This window comes from Aspergillus tubingensis, assembly GCF_013340325.1.
Source record: "Aspergillus tubingensis WU-2223L DNA, scaffold_8, whole genome shotgun sequence".
Taxonomy (NCBI): Eukaryota; Fungi; Ascomycota; class Eurotiomycetes; order Eurotiales; family Aspergillaceae; genus Aspergillus; species Aspergillus tubingensis.
In genome coordinates, this window is record NW_023336282.1 from 495,771 (window position 1) to 508,551 (window position 12,781).

The 12,781-nt window shown below is 47.7% G+C and overlaps 4 protein-coding genes across 4 annotated transcripts; 1 reads left to right on the forward strand and 3 right to left on the reverse strand.

Annotated features, from left to right (window-relative positions):
• Positions 1-2,501: 2,501 nt before the first annotated feature.
• Positions 2,502-4,145, reverse strand: AtWU_06505 (ankyrin repeat domain-containing protein; the record flags this gene model as incomplete). The annotated part of the gene is made up of 1 exon (XM_035501614.1): positions 2,502-4,145. One exon carries the CDS (start codon positions 4,143-4,145, stop codon positions 2,502-2,504), a length of 1,644 nt encoding a protein of 547 aa, XP_035357507.1.
• Positions 4,146-6,763: 2,618 nt separating this feature from the next.
• AtWU_06506 (DNA-directed DNA polymerase POL5) lies at positions 6,764-9,924 on the forward strand (the record flags this gene model as incomplete). The annotated part of the gene is made up of 5 exons (XM_035501615.1): positions 6,764-7,135; positions 7,199-7,787; positions 7,838-8,643; positions 8,692-8,994; positions 9,046-9,924. The coding sequence occupies 5 exons, from the start codon at positions 6,764-6,766 to the stop codon at positions 9,922-9,924; spliced, it is 2,949 nt and encodes a 982-aa protein (XP_035357508.1).
• Positions 9,925-10,076: 152 nt separating this feature from the next.
• AtWU_06507 (MOSC domain-containing protein) lies at positions 10,077-11,135 on the reverse strand (the record flags this gene model as incomplete). Its single annotated transcript, XM_035501616.1, has 1 exon — positions 10,077-11,135. The coding sequence occupies one exon, from the start codon at positions 11,133-11,135 to the stop codon at positions 10,077-10,079; it is 1,059 nt and encodes a 352-aa protein (XP_035357509.1).
• A 541-nt stretch (positions 11,136-11,676) lies between these two features.
• AtWU_06508 (putative pyroglutamyl peptidase type I) lies at positions 11,677-12,554 on the reverse strand (the record flags this gene model as incomplete). Its single annotated transcript, XM_035501617.1, has 2 exons — positions 11,677-12,387; positions 12,444-12,554. The coding sequence occupies 2 exons, from the start codon at positions 12,552-12,554 to the stop codon at positions 11,677-11,679; spliced, it is 822 nt and encodes a 273-aa protein (XP_035357510.1).
• Positions 12,555-12,781: the final 227 nt, after the last annotated feature.

Below are 12,781 nucleotides of genomic sequence, written 5' to 3' on the forward strand. Positions count from 1 at the left end.
AATTAAGCTCTAAGTTAGCGACAGTCGTAGAAATGTTTCTCTGTCGGCAATTTGCAAACTTGAGGAATTCTTCTTCGGGATGGCGTCGTTAGAGTTATTTCTCTGGTATTATTTTAGCAATCGAATAAGTTTAGTATGTAACTATACAATACGTGCATTCTTGGTATCATCTCGAACGTTACAATCATGATACTTACTTACCTACTTACTACCATCGTTCATCCACAAGATAGACACTACCTAAAATAGAAAGTTACTTGCCTAGTTAGTTATTTCACAATCTCCAACAAGATCGATACTTCCTATTACTATCTCAGAACCATCAAATCATCCAGACAAGTGGTCAACTATGCCGATAGTAGTAACTACCGAGCCGCAGGAATGCAGTCTATACCTCTCTAGGTAGAAAGTCACGCCGTTAGGGCAGATCATTCCACGGCAGTCTACTAGACTACCCTGCAAGCTCATATTGACTCGTCGAGTAGGGGCCTGTTATAAACCGTTGCGTAGCCCGCACATGCATGCCTTAGCATCCCATCCTGCTTTTCTACTGAAGTGTCTCCACTTGACCATTTGCTGAAGAATACCAGCCCTGGATGATCAATTCGCTACTACCTCTATTACTACTGTTGAGGTATGGACTAGTGCTGTATGAAGGGTGCTAGTAGCCGTTAGGCTAGGATTTGTGGGTATAGGGGAGGTGTCAGTATGTGGGCTAACCCGCGGTGAATTGGCTCTTGGTTGTGAGGTGTGGGTTAAGGGCATGCCACTGTTCCTGCTGACGCTGACTTGCAGGATTCCTAACGGTTGTTAGTCTACTAGTAGGTAGGTAGGTCGATGTTCATCCCTATCTATCTGGTTACTACGCTGTAGAGCACTCTATGCTACGGTACTTCCTCAATTGGGGAGAGGAACTCCATAATCTATTAATTGTGTACCCTTACACACGAAGCTACCAATAATATTCAAATTCTTCACAGGACAACATAATAGCTACCAGTAATGAGCCAGGATAAAGCAACATTAAAATCACGAGTCCAATATACTTCCATCAATAACTCCATACCTTGGTCAACCCCAGTAAGGGATAGATACTCTATATCATATATTGAATACTTTCAAGCTGTAAGTACCAGGTGGATATCATCGATAGCATCGGTGCTTGAGCCTATTATCAAGTAAGAGGAAAAGGATGCGTCGCTTGTCTATTGGCGGCTAAACCGCCGGCCCCAGTCGTCCATTGAGAATGCAGGGATTCATTATCCCCCCATTCATAACCTGTGAAGATCCGCACGTAGCAGGGAAGGGAAGGAATGGCGGGTCTTTTGGTGGGTCGGATATGGGATTTGGGTATTGGGTATGGAGTGTATTCTAAGGGGGGTAAAAGTGTAGATGATTATGGTCTGGGAGTAGGCAATGATAGGAGTCGGTGATTGGGATTGGTGTTGGGAATGTTGATATTTGGTTGTTAAATGTTGGAACATATATCTTTGTTTGCTGTCTAGACAGACGCGATAGATCATTTTTGGTCTACTGGATGGTGCGCAACATTGGATGATGGAAATAAGGAACAAAGTGAGTGCCTGGTAGATATGTATTTGGCAGTAATGATATTAGAGGGCGTATAGAGTATCTTTTTAAGATATAGTACTGGGAAGCAAAAAAAAGACTGTCTTTCTCCCTGCTGAGGATGTTCTCTTAGTGGCATGTCGTGATATAGCGTTATAGTGATTATCCATATAGTAGCATAGACTGCTCATAATGTACTAAGTTGCTGGTCTGTATATATCCAGGATTTGTAGTAGATATGTAGATTATTTATTACTCTGCTTAGTTCACATATTGCTAATACTAGTATATATAACTTGTTCATAATGGAAAAGAGTGCTTACATAGGAAGTCCCAGTAGTGGTACCATTATATATATGGTTCTTGCCCTACTTATACCACCGAATATGACAGCAGCAGTCATTATGGCTTTGCATTATGCTGCTTCCTTGTTTGTTTCTGTTCACAAAGCAAGCAGGATATAGAACTTAATGGAGTAATTTCATTTCTTATGTTATTTTTTCAATCAGCATGAATACTAGTAATATATATAATTAGGGTTGTCAATTGTGCACAGCCCTATCTATGATGTAGATCAGACTACTATGCAAAATTATATTTAGTCTCCTGACAACTATACCAGATAAGAAGTGAAAAGAGCCTCAGATAGCCAAATCCAAATATATCACACTGTTGCTCAGGCAAATAGCATAATTAAAAATAAAAGAAACTGACGATCAGAGTCTATTTCTTGACAATGGCGCCACAACAATGCCTTCTTTTGTTCCGTCTTGTACCCCACACAATGAAGCAAGGAAAAGGAAAAGACGTAGAAAGAAACAATCATTTCACTTCAATAGTCACTTTCCTCATTCAACTTCCTGACTGCTTCTATGCGGTGGTTACAAACCTTGCAACCTGCATGCCCAGAAGCGCCTTTGTCCAGAAAAGCCTCAACCGCTTCGTGACTCCCCTGCTTTGAGAAGCTGCTGAATCATAGAGGTATTTCCAGTTTCCATAGCATAGTGCAGAGCATTATCGCCGGCATTATTACCAGCAAACATGGCATCCTTGCTCATTTTGCTCAACAGCAGCTGTACAGCACGTGGGTGGTTATACTTGACTGCAAGATGTAGATAGCTCTCGCCGTCCTCGTTGAGCTGGTTGATGTTTTTGCTGGATTTGATCATCGTCAATATAAGCTCACGGTCCTGGTAGTCCCTGGATGTTTTCAGGATATTGTGAATAGGTGTCCGGCCAATGCCGTTTGGTATGTCAACATCTGCCCCTGCCTCGAGCAAAGAGCGAATTATGCCAGAAGCCCGAATCTGATCGTGCGTAATCTGACATGCGAAGTAGAGTGGTGTATGGTTGACTAGGGAGTTCTTTGAGCTGGATACATCGACTTTCACCCTTCCAGATATGGCCAGCTTTAGAATCCTGGCTGTAGCTTTGAAATAATCAGTATTTGTGTCAAATAATACTGCCAAATCGAACAAATACGTCAGGAGGCATGATTCTAATGCGTCCGATGTCCATAAGGAAGGTGCACGGTCAACAAGTAGCTCAAACACACTCTTAGGGCCCTTCAGTGCGCTTTTTCGGATCCTAAACTCATCCGAAGCATTTACACATGCTCCGGAGTCTAGAAGTAGTTTGAGGAGATCCAAATTCACATGATAATGTTCCATGACTTGAAGCAGTGGCGTCATACCATTTCCATTTGCTATGAAGGGGTCACCGCCAGCAGCTTGCATTGCGCTTATTAGCAGCCTTGCCAATTCTATGTTACCCTGCGAGCAGGCAATGAACAAGGCTGTTTCCCCCCACCCATCCGTTTGAAAAGGGTCAGAGCCGTCAGCGAGCAAAAGCTGCACAAGTGTGATATTTCCTCTTGAGGTGGCTGAAAGGAGATATCCCTCAGAGCTAGCGTCAGTCGAGCTGAAATCATAGCCAGAATCCTTGAGAGCATGAAAGATCATTATGGGGATATCTGAGTTTGTGCAATCCTCCATCATCTCGTCACTGAACACTCTCAGAATGGCTTCCTGAGCGTATTGGACTGAGTCAAGCAGGTATCGGACCACGGCCGACTTCTTGCATACTATGGCTATCCCCAGTGGTGTATGGCCGTTCTCGTCCTCGACATTGGCATCTGCTCCGGCTTCAATCAAAGCCTGAACAACACGCAGATGTCCTTCACTGGCAGCCCAATGTAAAGGTGTATTTTCAAGCTTATCTTGCGCGTTGATGTTTGCGCCCCTAGATAACATGAGCTTCACAAGGCACAAATTACCTCCAAATGCAAACCGGTGCAGCAATGTTTGACAACAGTAAGCCCGATAAATATCAGACGGGGACTTTTCAAAGTATTCAATGATATGAGGGGATTCCCAATGCTTAGTGTGCTTCCAAGAGAGCCAACGGCGCATGTCACATCCGCACAGGAGCCATTGAGATAAAAGCTGGGGCGTCAAAAGTTGTGAATATCGCTTTGCAGTACGGGCAAAGGCGGCCAGTGATGGTGGTTCCAGGAAATCGCCTATATAGACGATAAGCTCCGCAGGAATGAAGTCAAGACTAGTAGTTGAACTCATCGTGGATATGCGTTAGGTTGGTTGACAAGCTAGCGAGAAGTAATATGAGTGTATAGTCTGTGAAGAAGGGCGTGAAGGGTTGAGGCAAGGATTGAACTTGAAATTTTTGTAAGTCTATATATCCCCTGTAGCATGGTTCAAGAGTTATTTGAGTTCGTCAAATCTCATCCACTGCAACGGCAAGGACCATGAAAGGACTGATATCAATGACAATACTCTCATTATTCCGAGAGAGCGGTCTTTCGTTGTGAACAAGTTAGGCTCAGGCAATCTATCTTGACGGTTGCATCACAATGAAAAGGCATCTTAAAGACATCAATGGGCGGAAACGACGAATTTTCGCTTAGGGGAACTTCATATAGAGATCGAAAAGTCCCTTACCCCTTTATCATTGGCTGATACCATGGATTCACAAGACAGAGCAAGCTCACTCCATCAGTATAACTTTAAATCAAAAACCTAGTCTATGAGGCAGGTTCCTATCTCCTGGCTCCATAAGAAATGGCTGTATCCTTTCTCCGGTGCGTCACCAATCCTTGTGGAACAGGCCATCACTAAGCATTGATGAAAGACACTACAAAGGGGAAAAAGCAATGCAATATTCTGAGCGTCACCATCCTATCCACCGACGAATCTCCGTCGGGCATCTATGCGCGGCAATCGTTTGTTAGCAAGATGCTACTATGGACAGCTGCGCGTACTTATTTTCAACTAAGAGCACATCGGTATAACCCATATCATGTCTTCTTTGACAAGCCCACTGCATACCAAGCCTAAGAGTTTTCATTTTTATTTTTTATTTTTATTTTTATTTTGAGAGCCCATATCAGCTCATTGAGAATGTGGAGGAGCTAATCTTATATTGTCCTGGGGCTATCATCCTCTCCTCTTCAGGTCGGAGATAGATTTGACAGAAGGCCGCTACCGACTGATTCATAAGCTTGGGCATGGAGAGCACTCCACTATATTCCTGGCCCGTGGTCTACAAGATTCCAGATATGTCGCCGTGAAGGTCATCATTGCATTCGCAGTGGCAAAACAGATTAACCTGGTTTGCTTCGCTACCTAAGAACGTTATCGGAAAAGCCTGGAGGGGATATTGTCCGGCCTCTCCTCGACAAGTTTTGGGTTGCTGGCCCCAATGAGAGACAAAGATGCCTTGTCACTATCCAGCTCGAATGAGCTCGTTGGACACGAAGGAGACTTCGGGGATTGAGCGTTTTTCAGCCCAGTTTGCGCAGTCAATAATCGATCAACTATTCGTGGGATTGCCTTTCTTCATAGATGAATATATTGCTCATGGCGATATGTAGTTATTAAACTCTCCTAGTTGTATAAACCGACTACCATCTTATCAAGCTATTCACCTAGGGAACATTCTAGTCGAGTTTCCGAAGGCGATATATACGCTTTCCACGCTAAAATCGTACTCGAGATATGAAAGCCAGAGTCAGAGCCCATTATTCGCGATGATGGCAATGTTCTTTCAAAACGCGTACTTGTTAGGGCTTTCTTTGAGACCTGGTTTGGCGTATACAATCAAGGACCTCCTCTCAAAGAGACAGAGATCTTTTTGTTTAATTTTGGAATGCCTTGGAACCGATACAGAAAGTCCCGACAATTCTCAGGAATCATATTCTTCCTTCAGCCACCAGAGAATAGGATTTCCAGCAAGCCATTCTCCTTTCCCTCAAGCATATGGACACCGGTATGTACCATATGGGAGATCTCCGGCGCGCGGTCTTTATGCAGAGACTTCCTTCCAACATTGACCTGGTTTAATATGGCCAATGCTAAGATATGAGCCAGGTGAGAGAGCCACGGCAGAGCAGTTGATGCAGTCAAAATGGATGAAGCGCTGGGGATTGCCGATTATGGAAAAGGGCTTGAACATGAAGGCGAATTTGGAAGACAAATATGCAGACCCTTAGATCAATCAAGAAGCATTATGAATCTTAATAGCATCAACGAAGTTCAGTTAAATTTCTCTAGACCAAAGAGCCTTCTTCATCGAGGGGAAAACCCCGACCTGAAATATCATGACATGAACAACGGCGGCACCAATGACCCTCCAGTTATTTATCCTGAATCTACCGTGAATAAAGTTGCAACATCCTAAGCTTTATCATGTGTGAGTTACAACTACACTGCATAGTAATTGGTAGCGGTTCGATATACTGGAGCATTCAATCTAGAGGCTTTATATGCAGTGCGATAAGATAACAGCGACGATTCAACAACACAAAGTGCTGCCGCATCATACCCTAAATCTTCTTCAGAAGAAACCCACACATAAAGCAGACCAATACTCTGACACAGTTCCTAGCTATATTATTGCTTTCCCTAAAAGGGTACAAACACAGCAATAGATAGTGTAGTATAGTATAGTGAGTTATGAGTATAAGTTGTGTTATGTAAAAAGCCAAGCCGTCCGGGGCGCGCTAACCCGATTAAGCCAATCGCCTCATAAATTTTCGGAAGCGGAATCGCAAGCAACTCCTGCATCCCAGTCGTCGTGGGTCTGTCCAGCGACTGTCTTATGATTGATTCATCATCTGTGAATCATTTCAATACATTTAATTAGTGGCGAGGAAGTTTTCAATTCTTCATTCCCCGCAATGGCGCAAAACAATGCCGCGTCTAAAAAGCGGCGCCGTGAGCCGGTCAACGTCGACACCAAATTGGTCGAGATCTATGAAGACCTCGCTAATGAGAAGGACGAGATCAGATTGAAGGCTGCTCAAGCCCTGGTATCTCAGTTCACTTCCGACAAGAACCCCGCCGATGAGCAGATCAAAAAAACCTTGCAGAGACTCTTCCGTGGTCTCTGCAGTAGTCGCAAAGCCGCCAGAATTGGCTTCTCTATTGCATTGACTGAGGTTCTGTCTCAGGTCTTTGGAGCTCCCCGCGAGTCGTCCGAACTGAATATCTCGACTGTCATGAACATCTGGGAGTCGCAGTCTAATGCTTCTGGTGGTGAGTCTGGTCAGGTAAATACATCCTTATCTAGATCACATCTTACTTTACAATGCAATGCTTACTTTACTCTACAGGAACAAAGAGACCACTATTTCGGTCGTCTGTTTGGTGCTGAGGCTATTATCAAGTCCTCCATTCTGTTCAAGCCCAACGCTCCATTCAACGAGTGGACTAAGCTCCTGGACCTGGTGTTTGAACTGGCCAAGAAGAAGCCCTGGATCCGGGAGGAGTGCGGCTGGATCATCTATCGCTGCATCTACGAACTTGCGGCCCAGAAGGCTGATGCTAAGTTCCTGGAATCCGCATTTGAGCGTCTGTGCTCGAACGATCTTGCACGCACCCCAGAGGGAGTGGCCATCTGGCTCGCTGCTAAGGACCTGTTCCCGAATGCGAAGTTCCCCAGCAAGGTCTGGAAGCACGATGATCCTTTGGACGCAAAGGAGAGGAACCAGCTGGCCAAGGTCATGAAGGAGTCTTCCTCTGCTGACACCGAAAGCGAAGGCGGAAACAAGGCAAAGTCATCTGGAGTCTGGAACTCGAAGCTTCACTTTGCCTGGGATACTGTCATCAGCAGACTTGCCGATGCTCCCACAAAGGAGAGCAAATCCAAGGTTTCTTCGTCCCGTATCAGCTTCGCTGACTTCTGGACGGAAGTTGTCGACAGTGAGTTTCCCCCTCAGTTGTGGTAGCATCTATCTAACATACTTGTTCAGATGGTCTCTTCGCCTCTTCATCCTCAGAGGAACGTAAATACTGGGGCTTCCTCCTGTTCAACAAGGTCATAAACGAATCTCCCCTGAGCTTGGCTTCCCTGGTGTTTACCAAGAACCTCGTCAGGTGTCTGATGAACCAGCTTGCTGTCGAGGACAGATACCTACACCGCATGGCCGTGAAGGTCGCAAAGGCCGTCCAGACACGTGTGTCCAAGGAGCCCGAGTTTGCCGCCGCTTCTGTGCGTGGTCTCATGGGCTCAACCGGGACTGTGAACTTCGACCAGGCAACCAAGACGAAGACCGTGGAGAAGATTGTCGCTGAAGCCAACTTGGCCGCTCTGAAGCAGATCGTTCCGCTCTTCGAATCCCTCATTGCATCCCCGGGAACGACTGACAGCAAGGCTGCTGCGTCGAGCCGTCAGTTCTTGGCCGGCCTCCTCTTGTCCATTGTTCGTGCCAGGGCTTCGGCCAGTGACGACGAGGATGGCATGCAGAAGATCCTTGAGAAGATCCTCTTTGCCTTTGTTCGGTTCGCCTACTTCAAGCCCGCAGAAGAAGGCCGGGACCAGTCCGTCACTCCCTCTGTGACGGAGCAGACACAGGAGCTCTTCCGGAGCCGCATCAACTCGTGTATCAACAGTCTCATCGCTACGGAAAAGTACGCGGGCGTTCCGTACGTCGTTGTTCGCCACATCCGTGACGCAGTCAAGTCTGAAGAGCACGGAAAGTTCATCATCAACATGGACGACACTATCCAGGACGCCGTGAAGAACGCCTTCAAGTCACTGAAGAAGCTCGCTAATATGGTAAGTCTATCGTCGGCATAGCCACCATCCATTACTAACCCATAATAGGAGAAGGGTGAGAAGGCCAGCATCGATGCCTTCAAGCTCCTGTATTCTTTGACCATTCTGCAAGTATACAACGGCGACGCCGATGCCGCTTCCATGCTGGAGGAACTCGACTTCTGCTACACCAAGATCTTCGGCGACAAGAAGTCCAAGAAGGAGGAAGCCTCAGACGCCTCGGACGCTCTGGTGGAAATCCTGCTGAGTTTCGCATCCAAGCAGTCCCAGCTTTTCCGCCGCATGAGTGAGCAAGTCTTTGGTGCTTTCGCCGACAGCATTACAGAGAACGGCCTGGAGTCGTTGACCTCGGTATGTCCATCTCCCCACTTCCTCAAAATCCCCACTAACATCCCATCTCAGATCCTGGAAGCGAAAGAAAGTCTTGCCGGACAGCAAGAAATGTTCGACCAGCAAGACGACGAAGGCGACGAGGACATGATGGACGTCGACGGAGAAGACGACAGCGATGTCGAAGTCATCGACGGCGACGCCGGCTCCGACTCCGACAACGACGAAAGTGACAACGAAGACGACGACGACAACGAATCCAGCGGCAACGACCTAGAAGAAGCGATCTTCGAAGCCAAGCTCGCCGAAGCGCTGGGCACCCACCGCGCCAACGAAGACGACTCCGAAGGCTCCGATGCAGACATGAACGACGACGAGATGGAAGAAATCGACACCCAGCTCGTGAAAGTCTTCAAAGCGCGACGCGACGCCCTCGGCCAGAAGAAAGACAAAAAGGACGCCAAGGAAAACATGATCAACTTCAAGAACCGCGTTCTTGACCTGCTCGAAATCTACGTCAAGAAATGCCACTCCAAGATCCTGGCGCTTGATCTCCTTCTGCCGTTGTTGCGCCTTACCCGTCGCTCCACTGTCAAGCAGATCTCGAATAAGGCTGCTAATGTGCTCCGCGAGTACACTAAGCACTGCAAGGGCGCGGCGCTGCCGAAGCTGGATGATGAGATCGAGCCGGTCTGGGAGCTGTTGAAGTCGATTCACACCGAGGCGACGCATAGTGGGCCGCCGGCGCATGCGTCGGCGTGCAGTCAGGCTAGTTTGTTGGTGGTGAAGACGCTGGTGGCGCATGATAGGGAGACGATTTCTGGGGTGGTGGATGTTTATGGTGAGACGAGAAAGGCGCAGCTCATTAGCAAGAAGTGTCATGTGCAGCCGTCGTTCTTTACGGATTGGAACAATTGGTGTGTGTCGAGTAGTAAGCAGATGAAGAATTAGCTGCTACGGAGGACTTACTGTATAGATGGCTAGTTAGATTGGGACCAGTCCCGATAACATTGATTGTAATATATACACAATCTCCCTCCTAGTACTAAATTATAGACATCACATCACGATTACCACCACCCACCGAGTTCTGTATAGTTCTTTCAAAAACCCTTAATATACCGATGTCCATCCGTAACCTCCACAACCTCAAACCCCATACCCACCTCGACCCTCCCCTCCTGCCTCGGGGCACTCAACATCCCAAAACAAGGCTTGAACTTAATCCCCTCATCCACACGGCGATACTTCATAAGCGTATCCCACGGCTGCCGACGATGCTTCTCCGCCGTATCAGGATCAACATTCGGAACCTGACATCTCGCGCACCTAGCCACGACATCTAACTCCACTGCCCCATTTCCCTCCTTCCCATCCTTACCATTCCCTACAATCCTGACAACCTTCCACGAATCCTCCTCCCACGGCACATCCCCCGTAACCACTATATTCGGCCTAAACCTCTCAATCGTAATCGCCTCATTCCCATCCTTCACCAACCTCGCATTCAACTCCTCAATCGACGCCGCCGAAGCAATCAACACCGGATGCACATCCGGGAAATACGTATCCTGCTCTCTACCCAGAATCTCGGGGGCGCCGTTCCCGCGCAGAATGCGGCGCTCAGGGCCCTTATATACTAGCTTCACCTCTCGGCCGAGAAATTCACAGAATAGGGCGTTGACGTCAGGTCCGTACGCATACGCATCCGTTACTGTGTCCCAGATCGTGACGTGTTCGAGGGTAGTATGTTGCGCGAGCCAATCGGGAGTAGGGTTTGTCGGGAGGGAGATTTCCTTGTCCTTGGAGAAGGAAGGGATGGAGATGAGCAGGTGGGAGGAGTCCGCGGAAAGGGCTGTTGTGATGAGTGTCATGCGCGAGTCTTGTCGGATGGTAAGGAATTGGTTGGTTTTTGCGTCGATGAACATCCAGCGGCGGTCGAGGGAGAGGCCGTGCTTGTGTAGGGTTGTCTGGGGGAGACGGATCCCTCGGCATGATTTAATGGGGTAGATGTAGAGGGAGTGGATGGTGGTGGGTTTGGGGTGGTGGTGGCGGAGGAGGTTGAGGTTGTGTTTGAGGATCTGGGTGGCTTTGGGGGAGAAGAGGAGGGGGAGGAGGAGGATGGTGAGGGTGGTGAGGAGGAGGAGGGTGGGTGTTTCCATTGTGTGTACGGTTTATGTGCTTGTCAATTGCGTGTGGGTTGTTTGGGATTGTTTGGTGTTTTCATTGCTGTGTGAGTCAATGTGTAGTTTGGAAAGAGGAAGTGGAAGAAAGTGAGACAAAGAAAGAGAGACAAAGAAAGTTGCGCAGGGAAATGGGCGATAAGAGCGATAAGATAACCGCAATATCCGCAACTGCCATTCTTATTCCGCCAACGGGATATCAAATCGCATTGCACTAACGGCGGCATACTTAGCTTAAGTTGAGCTTGTTCTTATAAGGCGTGAAAATATAATCTAGATTGGGTCTATCTTACACAAATACAACACCAATAATTAGATGATGGTGATTATATACCGACAATCCTTATGCTCGAAATGTGCGGCGCTAGGTGTGATGCAATCATGACCATCAGGCGCCCACACGTATTCAATGATGCAAATATAACCAAAACTATAGTAATCAGATAGAACCACCGATAAACCAAAGCTGCTAGTAATCACTCAATGTCACAACTCCAAAATTTAGAAAGCCATTCAGGTGCTAGGAAACGCTGTGTTGCTGCTCACTCCAGCTAGTCACAAGAGCCTTGATCAGCGCGACGGCAACCTCCTTGCCCGTCTCTATATCCTCATCCAAACATGATGCAGGAACATGGAAAAAGGTAACGTTGCGATCCTCACCCGCCTGGTACGCCAGTGCCAAGCTGGTGTACAGGATGAACTCGCAGAGATAGCGTCCGGCATCAGTGGAGACCCGCGCATCAGTCTCCGGAGGGCAAAAGGACTTCCATGCTGCCAAAAAGTCATCGTTCGGTGGACGAGGGCTGAGGTGTTTCTTCTCCGAGGCGTGTCCCTCTGAGGGGCCAGCTCTCAGCACCAGTGGCAAGTCGAGCTCCCTCCACAGCTTCTCGCCATCCTCGTACCCGGATCTGCCTTTGATATCGGACATCAGATACCCGTCGCGATGAGCCTGCGTCTCAACGGAATAATAATTCCTCATTGCTGCTATGCCAATGTGAATGACAATGTCTGGGCGCCGGCCCCCGTGCGTCTTGGCATAGTCATCGAGAATGACAGGAAGTGTCGTCCGCACCGTGGAGTATGCAACAGGTATGGGTGAAGGGTGAACATTTATCGAAACCCGACGGGGAACAGCTTCGGATCCGTCTGAAGAGGCAGGTGAGAAGGTGAATGAGGGTGGTAGTGATGAGGCTATCAGACATGAGGCGTTCACTAGGTTAGATTTGAATGGCTGTAGAACATGTGAGTTGCGATCTTAGGAGAACGACATAGAAGCTCAAAGCTTACCCCAAAGCCTGTTACAAGAACTGAGATCTCATCCTGATCTGTACCAGAGATAGGCGGATTCCCAGGTGATTGTGTCGTGAGCGACGACACTCCGGGCCCGTAGTCTCCCATGATAAGCACTGACTATCCCTACAGAAGTACCGAGAAAGAATGTTGGGGTTAACAAAGGCCAGTCATCGAAGAAGAGCAGGTAGCAGCTAGAGAATTCGATCCGACCGGCTTCCAAGCCACCACGGTCCAGAAAGTTAAACCAGGCGATGAGGTTGTAATGAGAAAGAGACCGACCAGTTGGGTCTTGAAGGGCAGCTTTCCCCGCATTGTCTTGGCGTCACGAGATA